At 42.4% G+C, this 26,063-nt stretch overlaps 2 protein-coding genes across 9 annotated transcripts in view; both read right to left on the bottom strand.

Moving 5' to 3' along the window:
* Window positions 1–12,504, bottom strand: part of MLH3 (mutL homolog 3) — a 30,140-nt gene extending 17,636 nt beyond the window's left edge. Inside the window, exons 1-6 of one of the 4 annotated variants that reach the window (XM_037031114.1) lie at window positions 12,436–12,504; window positions 7,825–11,091; window positions 4,178–4,276; window positions 3,363–3,448; window positions 2,576–2,680; window positions 1,465–1,537 (exon numbers count right to left, since the gene is read on the bottom strand). In XM_037031114.1, coding sequence (XP_036887009.1) covers window positions 1,465–1,537; window positions 2,576–2,680; window positions 3,363–3,448; window positions 4,178–4,276; window positions 7,825–11,029 — 3,568 coding nt within the window. In that variant the 5' untranslated portion in view covers window positions 11,030–11,091; window positions 12,436–12,504. Of the gene's footprint in view, window positions 1–1,464; window positions 1,538–2,575; window positions 2,681–3,362; window positions 3,449–4,177; window positions 4,277–7,824; window positions 11,092–12,401 lie in introns of all 4 variants that reach the window. The other 3 variants (XM_037031116.1, XM_037031115.1, XM_037031117.1) reach the window with 3 other exon arrangements.
* Window positions 12,505–14,010: 1,506 nt separating this feature from the next.
* On the bottom strand, window positions 14,011–26,011 carry ACYP1 (acylphosphatase 1). Of its 5 annotated transcripts, XM_037031467.1 has the most exons (4): window positions 19,697–19,943; window positions 19,458–19,531; window positions 19,251–19,348; window positions 14,011–14,428 (listed from the first exon to the last, which is right to left on the bottom strand). In XM_037031467.1, exons 3-4 carry the CDS (start codon window positions 19,332–19,334, stop codon window positions 14,213–14,215), a joined length of 300 nt encoding a protein of 99 aa, XP_036887362.1. In that variant the 5' UTR covers window positions 19,335–19,348; window positions 19,458–19,531; window positions 19,697–19,943; the 3' UTR covers window positions 14,011–14,212. The 5 variants fall into 5 exon arrangements, with proteins under 5 accessions (XP_036887362.1, XP_036887363.1, XP_036887364.1 ...); XM_037031468.1 differs by lacking the exons at window positions 19,458–19,531; window positions 19,697–19,943 and adding an exon at window positions 25,681–26,011; XM_037031469.1 differs by lacking the exon at window positions 19,458–19,531 and having other exon boundaries at window positions 19,750–19,943.
* Window positions 26,012–26,063: the final 52 nt, after the last annotated feature.

Here is a 26,063-nt window from a genome sequence, read left to right as displayed (position 1 = left end):
ATTTATATGAAGTCTTGGCTTTGCAACACAGCCTTCGTCTACTTTCTTCCTATTTCTCTAGTTCTTCCTGTACAACCTCTTTCGCTGGTTTACCCTCTCCTGACTAGCTTTTAAATGTTGGAATTATTCCAGATCCAGAATTTCTCTCCCTTACCCTTCACTCTTTTTCTAGTTAAGTAACACTTGTGACTTCAATGACCAACCTTCCACTGACAACTCAGATTTATACCTCCAGAATGCTCTTCAAGTCCCAAACCTGTAAATTCCAGCCACATTCTTGACATCTCTTCATGAACATTTCAAACAGATCTCAGACTGAACTCATGATTTCCTCTCTCTGCCTGCTTCCCACCCAACCTCACAGTGTCCTGCAACATCACCTACTCAGTCACAGACGTCAGAAAACCAGGAGTCAGCGCTGATGTACCACGTATATCCACCCCACCACCAAACCCGTTGACTTTACCGCCTCAATCTCTTCCCAAAGCAGTCACTCCCCTCTGGTCCACCCCGGTCCCAGCGGCACTGCAGTATCCTCCCGATGGGCTCTCTGCACCCCCACACCCAGTCCCTCTCCACACTGCACCCAGAGCAGTATTGGCAGAACTCCAACATGATGTAACATGAGCCACCACAAAAATAACACCAGAAAGACAATAAAAGAAAAACAGAAAGCTTTCAACTGTTTCCAGTTGGTATTGGGACAAAGACAAATTTGAAACTGGCATTTGAGATCTGGCCTCATCTTCTTGCTCTCACTCCAATTGTACTTGCCTGGCTTCCCCTCACTAAAGGAGAGGGAATCACAAATTGCACTTTACTCCCCCTGCCAAGAATACGCCTCCCTCTCTTCCTCCCCTCGTTAACTCATACTCATACTTTCTCTCTCTTCACCAAGAAAACCTGCCCTGGCCCCCCGACTATATCAGATCTCCCAATACAGGTTCTTAGAGTGTCTGTTTCTCTCCTGCATGACTCTAGCTAGAGATATTTAACATTTGTGTAGTTACCTGTTTCTCCTCCACGTATTTTTCCCCCACCATCGTGTTCCTAGGGCCTAATACAGTCCTAGGCATCCAATAGGCACCGAATATTTATTAAATGAGTTAATATTATTTACAAACAAACTATTATTGTTTTGTTAAAGCAGATCACCAAGAAATTGTATTTAACTTTTGACAAATACACTATAATTCAGAACTTTCCATTATTATAAAGGGAATACATATAAACATTATTTAAAAGTCAAACAATACAAAATATTTTACAGAGTAAAACATGACATTCTCCCTGTGCCTATTTCCATACTTGCTCCCAAAGTAACTACTGTTCTACAGCTTAGCATGTACTCAGATGTGTGTATCTTCTATATGTATTGCAATGTATTCCATGTACAAACATAACCTTACGAGGAGGCTGTCAGAGAGCAGCTGGGCATCAGTCAAGGCTGATCTCCGTTCTTACCTGCCTCACCATTCTCTTCCGTCTTGGTGCTCATTAAACAGGCAATAAACTTTTTATCCACTTGCTGGAGAACCTGCCATACATTGAAATAAGTGGTACAGCATTAAATAAACATTAACGAAGGCCTATCTGTGTATTTAGAGTTGTCTGCATGTAACTTTCACAGGCGCTGATGAGAAGTGCTGATGAGCCCGAGCGCATCACCAGGAAGGAGGAAGAACGACGGATAAGCAGAGTGACCAGGAGACAGGCAAGGAACGCAGACTGGGGCATCTGGGAGAGACGCTCACAAAACTTTAGAGTGGACCTGAGATGTTCCCAACCGAATGAGCCTTCTTAATGTGTAACCTGCCCAGAGAATGATTAGTATACCAGAGATCACTGACACACAGAGCTGAAATAAATTTTAACAATTTATACAAAAGCAAGGAAAAGCATTTGAAAGAGGTGGTCCACCAAAGCGGCGGCAGGCCTCGGGAACTCCTCTCTGTCCACGCACTGACGGGGCTGCCCTCACACCGAGCTACACCACTTCTCCAGGGCCTATTTCTGGACCGAGTGGTCAGCAGTTCCCTCACTCCCCGTCTGTCTCACCTCCCAGCACGTTCCCACACTGAACACGAGGAGGCAGAGCCGTCCACAGTGCTGTGGAGACGGGCAGTCTAGAGAGGCAGATGAGCCCAGAGGCCGCTCTTGCTAACGGAACTCCTCAGGCTGGGGCGCCCCCTAAGCCATGTCATTTGTGGCCTCACACAATACAGGGTTGTTTAAAAAGGGACATTGTTGCCCCATTTGAGGACAATATCTCTGTAGCACTTGATTTATAAATTATGGTCAAAATATAAAGTCTCTATATAAACCTTGAAACTGGGAGCCTAAATCCATAATTCATCCCGTCAAACCTGCTCCCCCCACGAAGGACATTTTTTCCTTTGGGATTAATTTAGCCATTTTCTTTTTCTTCTGACAATGAAGCTCCAGTAAGATTTTAAAAACCCCATGTGCCTTGACCAGGGTGGTCCCTGTCATTAAATAAATCCAGTTCCACAAGAATCAGCCTAGCTTGGGGCTCATATATATATTTTTATGAGACTTCGAAGTCAACCTTTACCTGCACCGAGTGAATCATGTCTTTGGTGAAACGGTAAGGGTACAAGATGTTGTGGACTTTAACCGCCAGGCTTTCGGCCTGCCCACTGCGCACGTCCACGGCCACCTGGAAAGACCCAGCATAGATGTCACTGAAATGTACATTTTTATGTCTGCAGAGCTGTTTTACCAAAGGTCTCAAAGTGCTTTAAAAACATTCATTTTCACAGAAACTACTGGAGGTGGGCTGAATTCAGAGAACTCAGAGAAATTCGAAAGGCCCCGAGAACAAAATGACTGACAGAATCCGGTATTATTTCAGAATAACCATCTGTCTAGGCTCTGTGATCAAGTCCTTAAAAACATCGTAACTGAAGAATCAGTCATTAAATGCTCATGTGTCCCTCATGCTCATTACAACACGGTACGTTCCGTGATAACCCACCGAAGGCAGAACAGACACTCAGTTCCAGTGATGAACTGTTCCTCTGGTGGGAGACTCTCCACTTCATTTAATAACAGTTTTTATTATCCCCACCCTACATATCCTGCCAGAGGCTTTTGAGAGTGGTAAACACTTTCACTATTTCCACACTGATTACGTGTTTAACCCAAAAGCAAAGCTGAGCTCCTAAAAGGCTGTGAATTCTGATCCCTCCTTTCCCCAGTAAGCATTAATTTCCAAATAAATTATGTGGAAACATACCCACTTTCCATTCATAATTACAAATGGGAGAGCCAGTCAGTCATGCCCATACCCAGCTTAAATGAAATTCAATTAGCGAGCCGAGAAGACCTGCCGGACCCACCTCTGGGTAACGGGCAAACACTGGATTGTCCCATCCCGAGAACAGAGACCGAAGCGACTCTCTGCCGACAGCATCCTCCACAGTACCTAATGCAAAAGGGGACGGGCCAAGTCGGCATCAAGAGCCTTGGGGAAAAGGAGAAGGGCATCTCATACTTGCTGTGGTACAGCCTGAAGGCCAAAGATCAGACACCCTGCCCTGGCACTCTGCAAAGGTCCCCGGTATTTACAAAGGTTCGGAGTCGGCTGTATCTCTAAATTGTTTTTATCTGTTACTTTTAACTGGAATTGATGACTGTACCTTCTGGCATTATAGCTTTTTCTCCAAACTGTTTTCAAGAGCTATTTCAGAATACAAGTCCAGAAGAAACTGGTTCAAATTAGTGGCCTCACTTCCTTTACAAAAAAGTATACCTTATCTATTTTCAAAAATGAAGAAAAGAAAAACAACAAATGTCTGTAGTTTTTTTTTTTAAGTAAGAGTTTTGCTTACATAAAACTACGGCAATATGGAGCACACTCAAATCTTTAAAAATAAGAAACGACTTTTCAATCACACGGCACCACAGACTGCACAATCACCCGGTACTGATGTGAAGTCTGGGAGAGTAACTTCTGATCTAAACGCATGCACAGAATGACTTAGTTCTGCTGTTAAACAGCACTGTGGGGCATTCCTGGTTCCAGTAAGGCACAGCTGGCACTGATCAAGCTCAATAACACAGCCCTGCTTTGCTTCTTCTCTCCCTTTTATTTTTTTAGTTAGGTGGCAAGCTGTGTACTCGGCGTCCCAGCAATCCCTGTCATCGCCCCTACCTCTGTTACGCTGTCTCATCCCAGTGCTCTCTTCCCGAGCTTTAGGAAGGAAAGGAAGAACAAGGTCGCTTCTAAAAGGATGACACCTGTACTGAGACCCTAAATGTAAAAAAAGGAAAACCTAGGCATTTGAACTCAAAATATAAATAAACTATTACAAATTAAAATCTAAATACCATATGATCTCACCATTAACAGGAATCTAAACAGAACAAACAAGCAAGCAAAATATGACCAATGACACTCAAATACGGAACAGGCTGACAGGGTCCAGAGGGGAGAGGGGAGAGAATCATAGGGGAAAAGGGGAGGGACTCACATGAACAAGTATAAAGGACACATGGACAATAACTAAGGGTTGGGGGTGGAAAGGGGAGGGAGGTGGGGAGCACTGGGTGGGGGGTGGGCAGGGTTGGGAATATAAGACAGAAAGCTGTACTTGAACAAGAATTAAATAAAAAAATTATTTAAAAAAACAAATTAAAATCTTTCTGTACAAACTGAATCAAGATCTAAGACGGACTGCTAAACACTAGATTGAGAATCAAAAGTTCGTTAATGACGTTACTCTGCTAATTCAGAGGCCTCCATTAATGCTTTGTCTCATTATCCATCTGTAGCGGACAGAATGTGGATTTAAAAACCTGTACCTGATTCTCAATGGGAGCAATTTTGCATAGGGGACATACAGCAATATCTTGAAACACTTTTGGTTGTCACAGCTTGGGTGAGGGATGCAGCAGGCATCTCACAGATAGAGGCTACGGTGCTGCTGACACCCTATAATGTATTGGACAAACCCTATAATAGGATTATCTAGTCTAAAGTGTCAAGAGTGCCACAGTTGAGAACCACTGTATTAAACACATAGTGGTACTACTGCCACCCTTCACCACTGAGTACAACCTTCACAAGTCCCCGATTTATGTCTCTTATCCCAATATATGTATCCATAACAACATTTACCTCATCGTATTATAATTATATTTAGATGGTTATCTTCTGTTGCTTCTCAGCCTTTGGCTAAGATCAAGAGCAGGTAGCTATCTGCCGTGACAGGCTGCAAACTCCTAAAAGCAAAGTCAGTTAACCTGCGATGTGGTGGGCCTAGTGCTGTGCGAACAGCAATAAATGAATAGATACAGGAGTAGTAAGTTCTCAATTTAAACTCCAAAGGCCAGTGAGATCTGGCCTAATGTACCTTCCTCTCTGAAGGATGATCAGATTTGTGCTTTGGAAACAATGCTGAATTTGACAGTTTTTTGAACAGGGGCAAAACTTAATGAAATTATTGTTTCAAGAAAATAAATCTGTTGGACAAAAACTGGGGAAGATTAATTCAGAATGATAAAATTAAAGTAGGAGTGAAATAAGGTTGCAGAGTTAAAGCTACTTTAAGAAGAAAAACCGCCAGGGCTTGGAGACGTGACACAACTCCTGAGACCACCCGTCTGCACCCTCGTTCTGCACAGTTACATTTGCCTCTTCACAATTCATGTTATGTTTTTTTTAACCCTCAGCCAAAGATGTTTCTTGATTTTAGAGAGAGAGGAAGAGGGAGAGGGAAGTAGGGTAGGGAGGGGGAGAGAGACAGAGATACAGAGAATGATTGATAGGAGAGAGAAACATCAATAGGTTGCCCTGATGGGGCATTGAACCCACAACCTTTTACTTATTTATCTTAGAGGGGAAGGGAAGGCGAGAAGGAGAGAAATATCAATGCATGGTTGCCTCTCATGAGTCCCCTGCTGGGAACTGGCCTGCAACCCAGGCATGTGCCCTGACTGGGAATTGAACCGCCATCGTGTGGTTCACAGGCCCGTGCTCAATCCACTGAGCTACACCAGCCAGGGCTTTGAACCCACAACCTTTTTGATACATGGGACAATACTCCAACCAGCTGAGCCACCCGGCCAGAGGCATCCTATGTTTTTATGCATAGTTTAATAATGTCTTAATCTCCTGCCTTATATATCAGCCATTTCCAGAAAGGCAGCATTTCATGTACAGAGAGTGCTTAGGAGCCATCTTTTCATGGAACTTGTTTCTATATTAAAAATACTTTATTTTTCATCATGAAACTGAGTCCACATGATCCTTAAAAGTTCATTACAAGACTCGCTAATGCAGAAAGTAGGTTGAAGTGTTGTTGAAACATCTACAGGTATTTAACAGAGGCAGATGCGTATGTTGAGTTATGGCAGCCAACCAAGAGTTTCCCCTTCGTTTAGCAACAGCCATCTCGGTTTAATGGAATCCAGTTATTTTTTATTCCTGTATCAGAAGCAGTTGCGCTTCAGGAAGAGGGGGTGCCCATTCCTTAGATTTTCCTCTGATAAGCATTCAGTATAAATCAGGACATAAAATTACACAGACTGAAAAAACCATGTGTCTTTAGAAGCAACCTGATGGTCTGAGGAGCACGTTGAAAGAAAAGGGTTTCCTCCTACTTAACACTTTGAAGTTTACTACAGTGATTATTTTTTTCATAAGAAAAAAAAAACTAGAACCCACTGAAGACTAAAGATCTTATTTAATCTCAAACCAGAGCCTCCTGCCAGAGACATTAATCTTAAAGAGAAATTATAAATTAATTTGCAATTACATGCATGTAATTTACATTCTTTGGCAGCATTCAAGATTTTCAATATGGATGCACACTTATTGTTTATCCTTCTGGTACAAAACCAAGATTATAGCCAGGTGGAAATCAGCTTTACCATCTCCCAACATCTGGCTCTAAACACACAGCCAGAAAACGTTACTTTTAATGTTGATGCAGACCTGAGAGCTCACAGTCCTAGTCTAGCCTTTGATGTAGCCTTGTCGTATGGTCTAAAAGCCACATTACCATCTTCCTGAATAATAGCCACTTATACAATAAACAGATCAAGTGGATTAGCATACGCATTACAATAAAATACAATTGAAAAGTATAGTTATGAAGGCACATATGTAACCTATATTAAAGAAAAATGGTCCTATTTTATCAAAAATAAATAAATAAATACACAACAAAAACATACTTTCAGTGCTGTACTGCGCCTTAGATCTTATGGGGAAACCTGGGGGGGGGTGCGTATGACAGGATGGCTCTGACTTGTCTACCTGGGAGCCGCAGAGAGCCACTCGCAGAAAAATCCTCACTGCAGGGGCCTTTAAATTTCTAGGAAAGGTATCTGTTTGGGAGAGAGGGGAAAGCGGCCTTGGGAAGCACAGTGGATCTTCTCTACCATTAATTGTCCCATTCCACTGAAAACTGCCTCGCCCGGGCTGGAGCACCATCAGTACGCCAAAAAGGTTGCGGGTTGGGTCCCCCGTTGGGGTGGGTACGGAAAGCATCGATTCATGTTTCTGTCTCACATCAATGTTTCTCACTCTCTCTCTCTCTGAAATCAATTTTAAAAAGATCCTTGGGTGAAGATTAAAAAATAAAAACTGTCTTACATTTATACACCCATAGATAAACGCATCTATATAAACTTCCATTCTATAACAATTTTTCACTGTATTTCCTGACTTAAATAGTATTGAACTTAGAGAATCTTCATATATCATAAAACACATTTTACAACTAAACTTCAAAATGGTCTGTCTGCTGAGATCATCTCCAAACCACTTCCCACCAGTGGACATCAGGCACTTACCATTGTCAAGTACCACATCCACAGCCACAGTCGTCAGGTCCTTCGTGCACGCAGCCTGGGCGTCCTCAGTAGGAGCGATGAATGTGCTAAGTCCAGTTATTTTGTTGATATAAACCATTCTTCCAAGAGCTACATCAAAATGCTGCTGCCAATCCAAAGAGCATGCGTTTAACTCTTCGTTTCCAGAATGAGTCCTCGCTATAGAGTCCTCACTCTGAACACAAGTCCCATTTGGGTTGGCTGTGGAACTGTCTATGCGATCCACTAACAGTCCACTGGGAGAGTTAGGACTTCCCACCTGTCGTCCTGAAGCTGTAAGAACATCTGAATCTTTATTATTAACCGCAGTATTATTATAGGGTAATACTGAATTTGTTTCTGATATCACAGAGTCCTCTGTTGTACTGTTATTAGAGTATGTTTCACTATCTTTACTGAAGGAATTATCCTGTGTGATAGAGTCTGACATTGGAATAATGACACTCTCTGGTTTTTTAAGCTCATTTTTAAATAACATACAAGAATCCAGGGATAACCCATTGTACAAGTCACTGTCTTTCTTACTGGAATCTGATTGTGGAAGTTCAAGAAAATGACTCATCATCTCCACTGTTTGAGTTTCTCTTTCAGAACCTTTCATTCTGGATAATTTAGAGGCTAGTGATTCAGATGACTTTTCAACATCCAAAGGTTTTCCATTAAAATGAGGTAGATCCTTTAGTGTTCCAGAACTTTCTCTGAAGCAAGGCATCTGTTGTTCCAAAGAGTCTGCGTCCTTGGAGAACAGCGAGTTTTCTGAATACAGGATGTGACTTACTGGTTGACAACTACTATTTGAATCACTGTGTCTCACAGTGACTTCACACAGATCGCAGTTGTCTAAGTGGTTTTTGTCTCTCTGTGGAATGTCAGGTTCAACTGGAGGACTGAGATTGGTAGTGATTTCAAAATTACTATTTTCCTCCACTTCGGCATTCAGAGGATTTTTAACCTTCCCATACTGCCTCTTAAACTTTTCCAAAGACCCTAGTTGTGAATTCAGGCTTAGCTTCTTAGGGGCTATGGGTGTAGAGGAGCCAATTAGCTCGCCTTTTCTTTTATTACCATTATGCCAAGAATATGCAGTTTTTGGTATAGGTTTGTTCTCTAGCCTATAACTTATATTTCTTCTGCATAATTTTCTGTTGGGCAGTTGAGCAAATTCTTCACTTAAAGCACTGGTGAAATCTTTGCTGTTTGGAGTCTCAACAGAATGGCGTGCTCTACTTCCAAATGTTTCTTTGGCACTTGCAGGACCAGGCTGGACACAATTTTTAAATACATGTTCTGGTTCAGCTGGTTTAGTTTGCTCACTCTGGACTACGTGAGTTATAAAGCCAGTGGAACATAATTTAATTTGCCCGTAACTAAAAACATTTATTCCTCCACAATTACTAGGTTCTTTTTTTCTTTCCTCTTCCTCCCACTGAGCACCATGTACTCTCAGTGATGCTGTCTCAAAATGCAGAGGCTGGCATCCAATTTCAGTAGTACCTTTAAATGTCTCTAGTTGATTCTCAATTCTCTTCTTTTTCGGGATGTCGGCAGCCATGCCATTAGCAGCAGTACTTACTTTCTGTATTTCTAGATCTTCTCCATTCTCTTCAAAGCAATCTAATGTCTGAAAAGGGCTTGTGAACATTTCTAAACCGATTCCATGTGGATTTTCTGAAGAGTTAAGTTCCAAGCAAGATTTTTTATGTTTCGCATTTTCTCTCAACTCTGATGCTTCAGCTTTCTCTTGTTCTAAGATGCTTGATTCTGAGCAAGAGCTATCTTTGTTTTGTAAAGTTGACTCTGTCACTTCACTATGACTTGGGCCATCTGATCCATACATATACAAAAATGAATTGTTTGTCCTTTTTCTGATAGTTTCTGAATCCCCAGAATTCTGTGTGTTTATGTTTTCTATAGCTTTTCTTTTTACAGCTTTTGATTGCAAATTAAACATTTCGTAGGAATCCAAAATATTATTACATGCTTCCTGGAAAGTTACCTGGTCACACTTCTCGTCAGAGGATACATGCTTCTGAAGAGTAGCATTAAGTAAACTAAAATCATTATCTTCACTAAATTCCTTAATGTCCTCACCCGATAATTCCACAAACAATTTTTCTTTCTCTAAAAACTTCTTCATTCCTTCCTGAATGCAAACCAAAACAGTATCCCAGTTCTGAAACTCAATCAAAGTTTTTGCTGGCTCTATGCAGACATCATATTCGGAGAACTGGCACTGCACGTTGATTACATAGATCCCATAGAGTTCTGGGCTAGACCGAGGCCGAGGACTTGAATTCACGTGCCTACTGGCAGAGCCAGTTTTTGGCTTGCATATGATACTTTCTTTCCTTAATAAAAAGTCAATGAGTTTATGCAACTTCGTCCTTAAAATTAGCCTTTTGTTCACAAACAAAAACTGCATATTCTTATTGTAATGGGCTTCAGAGCTGATGTAGCCACTAAGCTCAAACTCCTTATACTTAAAATTTATTTCTCTTAATTTTTGGGACTTACCTAGTCCATAAATTTGACAAAACCGGGAACAGATGTCTTTGGTTTTAGGGAGTTGAAGAACCATAGAACCAGAAACATCATTTCTCAAAGAGAAAGAAATGGAAGGGTGCATGAGTGAGAGAGCTTCTATCCTCTGCCGAACCTTCTCGAACTCCAGTCGAGGATCCATGCATTTCCTCCTTACAGGTAACTGATAAAACAGATTGTACACTGTTACTGTTGTCCCAGCACTTGGCCTCATCAAGTCAGCTTCACAAGCTTTCAGGGCTTTTCCATTCTGAAACAGTTTCACAAAAGTTTTCATTGTCCTGTTTTTCTTGGATGAAATTTCCATAGCACTGGCCATGTTCGATATACTGGCCAAGGCCTCCCCTCGAAAACCATAAAACTTTGGGTTCTCCAAGTCTTGTAGAGAGTTGCACTTACTAGTAAAATAACGATTTCCCACCTTGTCTATGTCATTGCTCCCTACCCCAAATCCATTGTCTACCACTTGAACTTGGAAGGTTTCCACATTCACTCTCACAGCCACACATTTTGCTTCAGCATCAATACTGTTGAGGGCGAGCTCCTCCACACACTGGCCTAAGGAGCATATGGCGACACCAGAACGCAGTTTGGCTCGTACTTCATTGGACAGGCACTTGATCATGGCAGGTAGAAAGCCAGTGCGAATGCCAGGCTGCGGTTTCCCTCTCTGACTGCAAGTAATCGATCCCCTGGGGGAGAAAAACAAGACACACGTGCACATTACCAAAGCTTCGGAGTTAACACAGCATTACCCATTTCTCTGAAGCACCAGGAAAAAACATCATCTGACGCAAATGAAGTCTTTTATCAAACCATGTAAAGCAAAGCCAAACAAGTTATAGCTCTGATCTCTTGGCAGATCACGCAGCTCATGTTGGAGGCAACAGATTTAACATCCAAAGCAGCACTGATAATTTCATCATTGTCACCGGTTCCTTCTACATTCCACATGCCCTAAAGTGAAATCATACTCACATCTGAAGTTAATCCATGAAGACAGTGTTTGAAATTCTAATCACTTCACCAAAAACAGATGCTTAAATTCTGCTAAAAAACATTAGCTAGAAATTATTCGCACAAAAAAATCCACACTAGTTTCATAACATTTATACATTACACAATAACTGTGACTTTTACAACTCATAATAAAGTATGAAGACACTGTAATAAGAAGGTGAAGGAATAGGAGGGAATAAAGTCAAATTATTGTATCAAGAAGAGATGAGCATTAAGAGATTATTATTAATAACTTTTATTATTTATTTATTATTTATTATTATGGTTAAGTGTAGTTACTTCAGGGGAAAAGACAGAATGGGAAAAGGTAAGGCAGGAAAATGTCTTTTCATTATAAGCCTTTCTCTGTCATCTGATTTTTAAATCTTGTCCGTGTATCCACTTTGACAAAAAGTTTTCAGAAAGTTATTACTAATATCCTTTTATTTTGGGTCTTTACAATAGCCACAAACTACCTTGGCAATAACAATGATGGTAAGGGGCTGCCTAACCTTGATTTTTAAGTTTTCTACTAGGTGGGAAACAAAAGAAAAAGAAACATTAAGATTATAATGCAATGAAAGGTACCCCCCCCCGCCCCCGCCCTTCTTGCGAGGTGAGAGAACAGCAGAGGCTTGACCTCTCGCAGGTGGTAGGGCTAGTTTTTTTTTTTTTTTTTTCGATCCCAGGAAAATCAGAGAGCTATAATAGCAGATCCGGCGATTTCTGAAACAACGTAATACGACTCTGGGGGATGGGGCCGGGCCTGCGGCCGCAGACCGCCCTCGCTCACCACCACGCCGCGCTCAGACTCCACCCCCGCCCCTCCCCCGACTCCCAACCTTAAACCCTGCCCACCCCGACGTCGGCGCCGGTGGTAGGGGAGGCCACAAGGCCTCTTAGGTGCAGAAAGCTGACCCGCAGCGGTCGCCACGACGCTGCTAGAGTTAGAAGAGCTCCCTGAATCCTCCTTTCGTCCCGTGCTTTCCCCCAAGTCACCTCAAATCCCGCTTTACCAACTCCAAATACCAACCGCCACGGGCGCCGGCTGCGCGCTCCTTGGCTCGCGAGGCTCGTACGCGCGCGAGCTCAGAGCAGGCGCTTCTGCGATTCGCCGAGAAGTCCCTGTCCTCCGTGACACCCCAAGGCGCACGCGCACTCGTTGGGTCCCAAGGTCTTACACTGGTTCCTCGAATTCCCAATCCTTGTCCCTTCTTAGTAGGATGTGAAAAACTATCTCCAGCAGTTTTTACTTTTGTTTGTTTCCTCTTTTTGTTTCTCCTTTGCATGTACCATGTAATTCAATATATTGTCTTCTCTCACTAGAACGTAAGCAATAGGAAGGCACGGGTTTTGTCTGTTTTGTTTACTGCTGTATCCCCATGGCCAAGAACAGTGCCTGGCTTAAGTTAGGCAATGAATGAATAAATCCAGAACCTTCTATATTGTCAAATTATACATCGTTTAAGAGCTGGGAAGACTGCGAAACTATCTACCTCCGCAGTCTCAATTTACAGATGAGGATGCCAAGACGCCCTTCACTGCTTTTTTGGATGTCTTCCCGATACCACCGCAGCTGCTTTTCTAACAATGAGAGCGGAGTCCTAAGAACACTGACAATAGGCGATTTGGGGATTACTAATGTCAGCTGTCTCACTTTCGTTGAAACATTTTTAAAAATTGGAATTTGTGACAAATTTGTGAAATTTGATATATACCTGTTTAATGGCTGGCCAAACCAATCAAGAGGTTTCTGGGGCTAATGAAGCACAATCCTAATTGTTGCATGTATTAGTATGCCATAATAAACCACCACTGAGTGGCTTAAACTACAGATATTTTGTCCGAGTTCCAGAGGCTAGAAGTCTGAGATTGAGGTATGACATGGCTGATCTCTTCTGCAGACTCCCTCCTCGTCTTGCAGATGGCTGTCTTCTCCCTCTGTCTTGTGTTCTCCCCACTGTGCACGCACATCAGGTTCCAAATCTCCTCTCCTTATGAGGACACTGGGACACGCTGGATTAGGGCCCACACTAATGGCTTTATTTAACTTAAACACCTCTTTAAAGGCGCTGTCTCCAAATACAGTCACGTTCTGAGGTACTAGGGGTTAAGACTTTGATGTATGAATGAGGGGAGTGCATAATTTTGCCCATAATGTTGCTTTTTGTGAATTCCTTTCCCAAGGAAAATGAATGACAGCAGAAACTCGAGAAAACTAAAAGAAATTAGTCCAAAACATCATTTGAGCAGCTAACAAATTGAACTTGTGGCATGTTTTTTTTTTCAGGTGTGCAATTTCCAGAAGAAAACTTCATGGCGACCATTTAAAGAAATGATTCACAAAGTAACTAACTTTTTCTTTCAGACCTCTTTTTAATTTCTTCTTTTTCTTTTTTGGGGGGAGGGAAAGAAAGAGAAGGAGAGAAACATCAATGTGAAAGATCAGCAATCATACCAGAGACCTTTCTCTCTGCAGGGTAATGCCCGACCAACTGAGCCACACTGGTCAGGGCCACACGTCTTTACCTCAAAATTATCTTCCCACAGATGCCTACTGAGTAAATACCTCTTATATTGCCCCAAATGAAGTTCACCTTACACAGATGGATCTGATGTGTTTTTATTAGAATTGTGTACAGTTATAATCCTCCCTTCCATCATACATATCATATACAGTAATACTGGAGTGTCTAATACTAAAATAACTTACTGAAAAATTCTAATATTGAACTCAGAATAATTCTATCTCTATTAACAATAAGAACAAAACGACTGAGTTTCTCCTGGAAAATTTAAATTCAGGCCATTATTTTATGATTTGGAAATCTGAATAATCTAACTTTAAGATGACTTTCTCATTGTTGAAGTCTGCTCTGTCGATGTGTGATTTGGGACTTCCTCTTGTTTTAAGCCATTCCTGCATGTGACGCACTTTGGAGATGGGACCTTGCAGTTGGCCTTGCACTGTACCCTGGTCAGTGTTCTGGACCCATCCTACCAATCCCAGCTTTTTACCCTCAGCCTAAGGGAAAAGAGAAAAAAAAAGAGAGAGAGAAATCCAGTGAGATTAAACAAAACAAAATGAGACTATAATCTGTTGCCAGAATCTTGGTTTACAATCAAGCCACTGAAACTAATCTGATATTGTCCAGAACAGTCAAAACAGAATGGCAAGAAGAATCTTGTTGCTGATTTTAATATAAAGTGTTGGCCACTTCACTTCATTTCCTTCTACCCTATAAAACCCAGGCACAGAATTTTTTCACTATGTAGTAGTAATGACTTAAGACCAAATCAAATGCTTTCAAAGTGATTCCCTAAGGCTAAATGTTGTTAGAATACTGGGTTATATCTTGTACATTTTCCCTTCTCCTAATCAAGAATCTATTGGGTATATTAAATAGAAAAAGCATGAAGTTATCTGATCCTTCTCTTTGTCTTTAACCAGGGCCACACCTAAACAAATCCAGATGAATAAGGGTCCATTATATCTTGAAAGATCATTAGAAAGTATTTCACAATTTCCTGGGCAACTCATTCCATTGTTCTCCCAGTAGAGAAACTGTCTAACTCACTGTCTTTATGTTGCATCCAAAACCCACTTTCCATCATTCTCCTAGAGAAGGAAAAAGCAACTGGTGATCAGCCTCTGAAAAACCACAGTGTCATGAGATCACATAACTATTAGGTTTGCACTTTACTGTCTTTTCTTCTGTCTAAATAATCATGTCGTTAAAGTTGAGTAAGTTTATGAAGATCACCTAATCATCATAGTGGCTCTTTTCTTAGCCTTTCCAGTATTTTTTCCTTTAAGCCATTAAACTGTGGCATCGCCAAACATTTGGAAAGGTACCAATGTTTTAAGAGGTAATTTCATTTTTGTAAAGTTTCCAAGTAAGGATATTATAAAAGTTATTGTTAAAGTAATATATCTAAATAGAAGGGACTGGATTCCAAAAGAAAATGGAGTTTACATGGTCGCATACCCTAATGCCAGAGTAGTGACCTAGTAATTGTGGGGAACTGCTGGAGTCGGCCAAAGAAAATGTTATGCGTGGCAAAACCACGTTTGGTGAGGAACTGAAGTATCCATCAAATCTTATGTTCAAAGCAAAGACATAATGCATAATGAACAAAAGAGACTGCAAATAACAATTTATGAGACACAGAGGAAATTAAGGAATGAAGAAAAATAGGAGGTACCTACAGCATGCATTAAATGCAGAAGATGTCAACATAAAAAAATGCAGAGACTGGATTTTGAGGAAAACTCCACAGCCAACTGACTTCATATAACAACTGCACTCTTTTGCTTCAGATTAACCTAGGGAAGTTGGCCAGCCCTAATCCTCAGAGTTACATTATATGGTAACCAGCTATAAAACTGGTTGTATTGAGTTTTGAGCCCGAGGTTGTAACAGTCAAATAAGTCTTTAAATTGCGATGCGATATAGCTGAACTCCTGAACGTGAATAAAACACTTCCAACATTGGTGTTGAGAATGGGAATTTCCTATAGGTTTTATTTGTGTGCTCAATGCTGTTCCTACGTTTTAAATGATGGCATAGTGTTGCTAATTTGTTTTCAGTTTTGAATATCTGTCTAAACAATAAATAGCATTTTTTTCTTAAGAAAATTCCAAAGACCTAATTCACTCTCAAAACCTTATTTTGGAAACATTTTAAGGAATATATTCACCAACTCTATTCTCAATCTAAAAAGAAAGCCCCCTTAAATCAATAACCTAGACTCTTACCTTAGAAAACTAGAAAAATAAGAGCAAACCAAGACCAAAAATCAGAAAGAAGGAAATAATACAATTAGAGTAGGAGTTAATAAAATAAAGACTAGAAAACAGAAAGTCAATGAAACCAAAAGTTGGTTCTTTAAAAAGATCAACAAACTTGCCCTGGCAGATGTGGCTCAGTTGGTTGGAACACTGTCCCATAAACCAAAAGGTTGAGGGTTCGATTCCCGGATAGGGCACAAGCCTGGGTTGTAGGTTCAGTCCCCAGTCAGGGTGCACGTGAGAGGCAACCCATTGATGTTTCCCTCCCTCTTTCTCCCTCCCCTCCTCTCCCTCTAAAAATAAATAAATATACTCTTTAAAAAAAGTTTTACAATTCAACAATAATAATTCAACTAAAAAAAAACGGGCAAAGAATTTGAATAGACACTTCTTCAAAGAAGATACACAGTATCTTTTTTCATGTGCTAATAAGCACATGAAAAGATGTTCAACACCATTCGTCATTACAGGGAGGCAAACAAAACCACACTGAGAATATATACATACGCTGGAATACTATTCAGCCTTCAGAAGGAAATTCAGACACATGCCACAATATGGATAGCCCTGAGGACATCAGGCTAGTGAAATAAGGCAGTCACAAAAGGACAAATACTGTGTGAGTCCACTTATGTGAGGAACCTAAAGTAGTCACAGACAGAGAGTAGAACAGGGACTGCCAGGGGCTGGCGGGAACCAGTTCTTGCTGGATGGGTACAGAGTTTCAAGCAGAGTTCTCTGGAAGGAGGGTGGTGATTGGTGATGGTCACGAAGTCACTAAACTGTGTACTAAAAATGGTTAAAGCCCTGGCTGGCGTAGCTCAGTGGATTGAGCGTGGGCCTGCGAACCAAAGGATCAGGGTTCGATTCCCAGTCAGGGCACGTGCCTGGGTTGCAGGCCACTTCCCAGCAGGGGACTCATGAGAGGCAACCATACATTGATATTTCTCTCCCTCTCTCCTTCCCTTCCCCTCTAAAGATAAATAAATAAAAATCTTAAAATATGTACATATTTTTTAAAATGGTTAAAATGGTAAATTATTCTTTATGTATGTTTTACCACAATGAGAAAAACCGCAATGAGATACCACTTCACACACACTAGGATGGCTCTAATGAAAGAGATGCGTAATAACCATTGGCAAGGATCTGGAGAACTGAAGTTCTTACACATCATTAGTGGGAATGTAAAATGATGCAGCTGCTTTGGAAAATAGGTTTGCCATTCTTCAAAAAGTTCTACATAGAACTACTATTTGACCTAGCAAGCTACTCCTTGGTATATACACCCAAGGGAACTGGAAATAATGTCTGCATAAAAACAAGTACATAAATGTCCACAGCATCATTATTCATCACAGCCAAAAAATCGAAAACAACCTAAATGCCCGTCAATTAATGAAGGGATACATAAAATGCATTATATCCATACATGAAATATTATTCAGCCATAAAAAAGAAGTACTGATATGCTACAATATGAATGAACCTTGAAATAATTATGATAAGAAAAGAAACCAAACACAAAAGACCACGTATTCTTATGATTCCACTGACATTAAATGTCCAGAAAAGACAGATCAATAGAGGCATAAATGAGGTTAGTGACTGCCAGGGTCTAAAGGGCTAAGGGGTTTAAGTGCTGATGGGTATGTGGGTATGGATATGTGAGTCCCCAGTTCCCAGCAGGGGACTCACTAGAAGCAACCATACATTAATATTTCTCTCCTCCTCTCCTTCCCTTCCCCTCTAAAGATAAATAAATAAAATCTTTAAAAAAAGAGGCTAGGTGATATCAACATGCAGACTTTAGCAAAACAAAACAAGTGTTAGAACATATATATATATTTAAGTGATTATAAGTGGTAAAGAATAAGCAACAAGTCTAATTAAGGGGGGAAAAGATGGCACTTTCCTTGAAGTTTTCCAAATCAATATTTGTTTTTCTGCATTCTTTTATTGTCTCTAAACTGGGGTGGGGGTGGGGAATGGTAGTCCTTTGACCTCAATGACTTTAATTAATCTTTGAAGCCGACACCTCCATTTACTATATCACAGAAACTTACCCTGCATAAATGGTAGCAAAGTGAACTGGAACATAGCTCTTTTGCTATGATTTTCAACAATTCTTTTTTTTAAAACCATTATATGAGTGTGAAATATCTTATGTAAGTGTGAAACAGGGGGGATGATTTGCAAGTAATTGGAAAAAGAGGCAGTGGCATTTAACATTCATATTTCAGAGATCCAGGCTGAATTTTAAGTACTACAGTCCCAGGAATGTGACCCTTGGAAAGTTCTACAGTCTTGACTCATTATCTTTGGGGTTGGAGACACATTGGGCAGGCAAAAGCCAGATACGGCCCGCCCCCAAAGACAGAAGGGAAATGGAGATTGCATTTCTGTGTGCACGCTAAGGGGAGATTAATGACATTGAGGCAGAGGTAGTAGCTGTGAGTGGTTTGTCCTCCCAATTACTCTGTAATACTCTAGTGAGGACAGCAGATTCCATGTTCGGTGCTACTATTACTTATCCTGGAATGGCTTAAGTATTTTCATTAAAAGAGCTTCAACTGGAAAAGACAATTCTTCTTTCAATGCCAAAATGAGTAGAAATGAATTAAGTGGGGGATGGGGAACGTGAAAGAGGTCTGAGGAAAATGCAGCAGCCACAGAAGCTATTACGTAAATGTCACGAGTTCATCTAAATGCCATCTCCTGGGTCAGCTTTAACTTTCCTACAAGAATTGTGATTGGTTTAATGATGTCACAACAGGGGGAACTGGGGAAGACCTCTAATGCCCTTCGGAGGAGAGAAACTCATGAGCATGTGTCTAGGTACTTAAGTGGAGAAAAAATTTTAAAAAGCAGGTGAGCCTTCGTTTACATTGTATTTTACCGGTTGCAAAGCATTTTTCATACCCACTGCTCTGCAAACCGCCTTTGCCATGCAGCTACTAAATAGCCAGCTTCTCCTAATGCACTTGGTCGGGACATGCCCCTCGTTTCCACGCACATAACCTCTGCACGTCCCAAAAGCCTGTAGGCCACATACCTGGGTGTACTTGCGGAAAAACACCCCTTGCACCTTCCCAAAAATTTCATAATCCACTGATATCAGGGTGTCCCCTTCTGCCATATTCCTGCTCAAATCTGTCAGAAAACGGGAAACGAGAAAAAGAAACAGGACTCATTATCCTATTCCAGGACTTCCATCCTGAAGCAGAAAGAGCCACACCCACACTTCCCACCTCTCCCTGACCTGAAGGTCCCGGAACTTCAGACTGGGTAAGCGGTTACGTGTCGGCGCAGGTGTGCGACGTAACGGAAAGACGCCTGGGCAAGGGAACTTCAGGTCAAAATTGCCCAGAGACCTCTGTGGGAACAATTACCTTTTTCTCCAATGACCTTTCCACACTGATCCTGCTCCCTCTCCATCCCTTCCTTCTTCCCACGAACCTCGCTTCCACATGCTCCCCCCCAGAATCCCCCTTTACTAACATTTAAGGCTAATCGAACTGATGGGCACACCCGGGGCCTGGGCCCTGGCTCACCCTCCTGGTCCTTCTGCCCAGACCACGAGAAATCGCCGGCAACCACCACTGCACGGATTCCCCCGGCCCTAACCGCCGCGTCCGGAAGCTCAGAGCGTAGCACCTCCTTCGCTGTCTCGCATGCCTATCACATCCCCCAACCAATCAGGGTTGGGGTGCGTGGCCCAGAGACCGCCCACAGGGTGGGATTTCAAGGACCCGTTTTTTGTTTTTTTTTTTCCGGGATTGCTCGAGAGCCTAACGTTGGGGATCTGTCCAGGGTGTCAGCTCGGACTGGTCTTCTGTATGTTCCCTTTCTCATTTTCTCTTGGGAAGCAGGGCATGACGAAGAAACACTTGAGATAAATTCAATCATTCAATATTTACTGAGAGTCTTCTGTGTCAGGCACAGTTCTAGGTAGTTGACATGCCAATATATTAGTGAACAAAAAGGATTCCTGGGGGAGCTTAAATTCTGGAGATGGGAGGCAGACAATAAACATTAAGCATCATAAAGAAACTCAATAGGACACATGCAGCCTTTCTTCCCTGACTTTTTCTTTCAGTTCTCAAATTTTAAGTCATGCCTAAGTCGGGAACTGGGGGCAGAGGAGGTACATGTATTAGAGGTCCTAGTGGTGACTGTTTCTCCTTCTATGCTACTGGAAGCTGCCCACCAGAGTCTACCTTTGGACTGCTTGTATACATTTCACCCCTTCAAATATAAGATGCCTATGTGAATATGATAGGTTGGCAGACTTGGCAAGGGGGGATGGCTCTGCAATGGAAGCCGTGGATCTAATGAAATGATCAATCATTTCATTAGATCCAGTGAGGCCCTGGATCCTGGAGAATCACATAATCTTAGTGTTAGCATAGGGGTGGGAACCTGGATTGCATGCTATGTTTGGCAATATTTGGAAATAATGCTAAACAGAGTACATGGCTGATTTTCTTTCTTTCTCTAAAATTCACTTAAAACTAGCTTCTCTATAGAATTAAAAACTGATTGAATGTGTACTATGTGTGGGACATTATAGGATATATAAAAATGAATGATATATAATCTTTGTCCTTAAAGAGTTTAAAATGTAGTGCAAGGAATATGCATGCAAGTAATGACAATACAATGCACAACATACTAGTTCAACTCCATGAACATCCATTGAGAGTTAATCATGAGCCAGCCCTGAGTTATAACCAGAACAGAAACTGTCACAAGAGCACAAAGGAGCAAAGAGACCCACTCTGAGTGGGAAGACTGGGAAAACATTCTTGGAGGAAACAGCCTATTATCCAACCACAAGCAGTAAGTGATGGAGCTAGGATTTAGTTGCAAGCAGTCTAAGTACAGAGTCCACTCCCATAAATGCTATGTTCTACCCACCCCCTACCCCCCCAGTCTGTGGACCTTGGGAGAAGGCAGTACCACTGAGGTAAGAAAGTACAAGTAGTCAGATGTAGCTAGACCAGGGGTTCTCAATCCTGGGTGAACATTGGGGGAGTTTTTTTGTTGTTGTTGTTAAAATGTTTTATTTATTTATTTTTAGAGAGAGGGGACGGGAAGGAGAAAGAGTGGGAGAGAAACATTAATGTGTGGTTGCCTCTCATGCATCCCACACTGGGGACCTGGCTTGCAACCCAAGCATGTGCCCTGACTGGGAATCGAAACGGCGGCCCCTTGCTTCACAGGCCTGTGCTCAATCCACTGAACGACACCAGCCAGGGCTGGGGGAGCTTTTAAAAAGGCTGATACCCAGGTCTCATCCCCCAAAATTGCTTTTCAGATAATTCTGAAATACACAGCTAGGGTTGAAATCCACTGGAGAGGAAGGGCTTCAAAGGTAGGCTAAAGGTTGAAATACCAGATTAAAATTGCACATCTCAAAACTTTATTCTATAGATGAAGTAGAAGCCACTAGGTAGGAAAATGATAGGTTCCGGCATATTCGGGATAATTACTTTGGCAGCAGCATAAAGGATGGGCTTGTGATACAGGGTGCAGCCAAGAGGGGGGGGCAAATAGGGATTTGGAATGGAACCCAGAACTCAGGGTATCCAGGAAACATTAGAAAAACATGTAAGATGTCCTCACCCCTTCCCCCTCAGGTATGAGTAGGGGGAAAGGACACATGGAGCAAGAACTTGCAGACCTATTTTGTATAGCAACAGCTTTGCAGGTAATCCATGGCATGGTCATTTAACATACCTGTAACCTTTAACTGGCTGCATAGATATGTTAAATAGCTGTGTCTCAGCTTTGAGCCAGGGGGTGATGATAAGGGACTTCCCCCACAAGATGTAACTGGGGGCAGGTCCCCCAGATAACAGCGCCTGCGTGAGAGCTTGGAGAATATTGGCTCCATGATACGGGGACACACCTGCCCAGACTCATGATGGCAGCCCAGTAAACTTGGAATAATATGCGAATGCTGGCAGGTGTAACTCCTGGTAGGAGGAATCAGAAATAGGGGTACAGAGGAAGAGCGGCAACCCCCACTTCCTGCAGCTTTGCCATGGAGAGATCCATGCGGTTTCGCTGGAGTGCAGACCCCCCGCAGCCATGTGAGAAGAGAAAACCACGTGGCTTGGGTGGAGAGAATCACCATGCAGCTTTAGCAGAGAACCACCACTCCGCTTTGGCAGAGTGGCAATCCTAGCTCCCCACAGCTTTGGTGGAGAGAAGAACCGTGTGGTTTTCACCAGAGTGGGGACCATGCAGCTTTGGGGTGCTCCCTTTGGTCAGGTAGCCTGGGAAGCAGCAGAGACTTTGCCTGGAAGAAGGGGGAAAGAACTCTTCTTGCCAGGAGGTCATGAGAAGGTGCCACATGGCTTTGGATTAATTAGAGATCCTGCCTGGATGGCGACACAGCTGATGGTGTCAGCAACCTGAGTCACGAATGCCTACTTCTTTTCCTGATACAGTACCCCAAATTGGAGCAAAGGGAGGAGGAAGCACCATGGGTATCTGTGGGTATCCAGAAAGGACTTTGATATATATTTTTTTAATTTAAAGATTTTATTTATTTATCTTTAGAGAGGAAGGGAAGGAGAGAGGGAGAGAAATATCAATGTATGGTTGCCTCTCATGAGTCCCCTGCTGGGAACTGGCCTGCAACCCAGGGATGTGCCCTGACTGGGAATTGAACCATGATCCTGTGGTTCACAGGAGGACTTTGATATTGTAATGAAGACATTAGGTCACTACTTTAAGTCTATATAGCTTTAAATAAACATATCCTTTCCTTTTCACAAATCTCTGGCATTGAGAGATATCTTTCCTAAGGCGGTAGACAATGAAACCTAGTGGGGGTCCTGTTGGTAATAGTATAATTGCCCCCACCTTGGTCCCTTGGACCTGTGTTCTGTAACACTTGGACAGCAGACGTTGACGACAAGAATAGCAGTTAGGACAGGGATGCGTGCCATCCCAAAGAGGAGGAAGAACTCACCTAGAACTGTAAAGGAAGAGTCGTACATGAGGCTTTGCAGAGTAAATTCCACAGAGCCTGCTTACCAGGCTCTGGGAAAGGGTGACAGGAAGGAGGAACAGAAGGTGACTGATGCTTTCACCATGAGAGGGAATACTGGAGAAGTGGACTGGGAGAATGGGGACCAGTTTGTTTTCTGTCGTACTGAGTTTGAGGTTCCTGAGGAACTAAAGTGGAAGCTGAAAATTTGAGTCTGTAATTGAGAGAGAGAGAAGCTGGATATTATTTAAACACAGGTGACACCTGAAATTTCAGCGTTTTGTTGAGACCATTAAGGAAGAGAATGTCTGGACCTGCACATACATGAGAAATAAGAGGGCTCAGGAGAACACTTAAACTTGGGATGGGAGCCAGGGAAGAAAAGACAAATGACAGAGACCTGGAAGAAGACAGGGCAAGGACATGACAGAAGAAACCAAGAAGGCAGAGGAACAAATGAGAAGACAGTTCCAGAGAATGAAAGATCAATACAATCAAATAAGTAAGTTGAAGAAGCAGCAACGTTTGTCTTTGGTCATTGGGGGGTCACCCGTAGCCTGGCAGTTAAGTAACGTGAGAAGAGCGGAAGCCCACCACAATGCACTGGAGAGTGAGGACGAGTTGAGGAAGTGGGGGGCAACACACAAAAAGTCTTCTACCAAAAATTCTTTTGGAGAAGAAGAGTAATGAATGGGACCCTAAGATAAGAGGTGGCAGGTCAAGGGAAACAAGGTTTGTTTGTAGGGGAACTAACACACACAGGAGTGGGCGAAAGTAGGTTTGAAGCTGGAAAAGCTGGCGTGGATGCTGCCTGTCACCTACCAGACCCAATACGCAGAGGCAGGGATTGAATCTTCACCAGCACTTTATTCAGGTGGTCAGTGACCTGAGAAGACAGGAGTTCGTACCCTGACAGACCATCTTCGATTCCATTTTAAACCGGCCCTTTTTATAAGGAGAAGAAAAGTATAGGTATGGGGGTTGGAATTCAGGGAAAAAGTTAATCAGATACAAAGCTGTAGGGTTCTTTCCTCTGTGCCCTGGGCTGTGCTCACCTCACCCTGGAGCATAATGGCTCAGATAGCGTTTTGAATTGCAGTCCTCCTGAGGCACAAAGGTGGGATTGCTTACGGTCTCCTGGAGTCAGGGTGGGTCACACCTTCAGTTCCTGAATCAACAGCTTTTTACCTGCATTGGTCACTAAGCTTATTAGCTCTTACCTGAAACTAAAAATTTTCCAGCATTTGAGCTGGCAACTTGTAATACAAATAAATAATATTGTAATACAAATAATATTTGTATTACACAGTTGTAATACAAATAAATAATACAACAATTAGTAAATAACAGGAATAAACTGTTTTGCGTACTCACAACTGTAAACTCACTTTTGCCCACCCCTGTATTTTAAAACCAAAGAGAAGGAATATGTTGATAGATACAACTTGAAGTTAACAAGGTGAAGTCCATTCCTGAAAGGGACTAGTTCAAGATTGGAACTCATGGAAAGGGAAAGATTCTTCCTCCTCGAAAACAAGAAGGAAGGGCCCTGGCTGGTGTGGATCAGTTGGCTGAGTGTCACCCTGTACGCCAAAAGGTGGCAGGTTAGATTGTGGGTCAGGGCAGGTACCCAGGTTGCAAGTTCGACCCACCTTCTGGTATGCAAGAAGAGGCAGTCCATCAATACTTCTCTCACATCAGTGATCCCCCCGCCCCCCAAATAAACAAACAACGAAAAAAAATGTCCTCGGGTGAGGACTGAATAAATACATTAATTAATTAATTTTAAAAAAACAAGAAGAAAGGAAGGAAGTCAAGATGGAGGGAGGCACCCTAGGAAATTCTGCCAGGCTGGAAGGGAGTTGATGACAGGCAGGCGATTGCTGAGGTAATTGGAACCTTAACAGTGGGAAATGTCTGGAACTCCCATAATATTAGAACAGGCAGGAGAGAGTCAACTAGGAAAGAAAACAAGGAATTTTAAAAAATGCTCTGGAGGACTCACCAAGGGTTTCTTTGTTATATGTAAAAGCTGTAATATGAGATGTTGAAGTATTAACACCAACTACTGCTGTCTATATTATTTGCCGTGTGCATGAATCTTTTGAGTAGTTATGGGGAAAATAACCAATTGCTTGTTCCAAACAGCTTACACAAATGAACTAAAGCATGGGGGAAATAACCTCTTCTGATGTTAACAAGTCATAGAATATCATTTAGTGTCGAAACCAGGTTACACTGATTATTTTCCATCTGATAGTTAACTTTATTAGCATTACATTTGGTTGAGTCATTCTAGGGCCCTAAGAGACGGACAGAGTAACCACGTGAGAATAAAACACTAAGTCAAAATAATTAGATTGGCTACAAAACTACCCCAGAAAGACACTGCGTAGCAAAACCTCGCCAAGTTGTTAAAATCTGACCTCGAAGTTCAAACCACAGGCGAGAAAAAGCACGGAGAGATAATATATAGCCATACCTGGGGCCCGTACCAAGCTGCCAAGAAAGGCTATCAGCAGGCCCACTCCCGCTAAGTGGGCGGACCTCCGCGTCCTGCGACACAATGACTCCGGGGCACAGCTAAGAGGCTCCTTTCTCCGCCGGAGAAGGACATGCCCCAGGTCTCAGGACGTCGTTCTCAGAAAAACACAAGTTCTTTGATGGAGCCCCAGAAAAGCCTTCCCCAAGGGCGAGGTTGGCCGGAGCTGCACAGTTGGCGGGATTCCAGGTCAAGTGACACTTAAGCCGACCTCAGTTTAAGCCCCTGCCGGGCCGCTCCCATTCGCGTTAGGACTCGGCCAGTGCGTGATTCCACCACCTCCTCCACCCTCTGCGCCCCAGCTAGGGGCATTCGCGGAGAAA

The sequence above is a fragment of the Sturnira hondurensis genome, unplaced genomic scaffold, assembly GCF_014824575.4.
Source record: "Sturnira hondurensis isolate 20B ecotype Veracruz unplaced genomic scaffold, ASM1482457v3 Scaffold0021143, whole genome shotgun sequence".
NCBI classification, from domain to species: Eukaryota; Metazoa; Chordata; class Mammalia; order Chiroptera; family Phyllostomidae; genus Sturnira; species Sturnira hondurensis.
Note: the sequence above shows the minus strand (reverse complement) of the source record. Positions and strands in the feature narration are given on the sequence as shown.

Excerpts from the sequence above, each read along its gene's own strand:
- ACYP1 (XM_037031465.1), bottom strand. The coding sequence starts at position 19,633 with ATGGAGAGGGAGCAGGATCAGTGTGGAAAGGTCATTGGAGAAAAAG. Across the intron at positions 19,349-19,587 it reads AAAGGTCATTGGAGAAAAAG|ATTTGAGCAGGAATATGGCA; the intron begins GTAATTGTTCCC and ends GTTTTCTGACAG. Across the intron at positions 14,429-19,250 it reads TTTTCCGCAAGTACACCCAG|GCTGAGGGTAAAAAGCTGGG; the intron begins GTATGTGGCCTA and ends CTTTTCCCTTAG.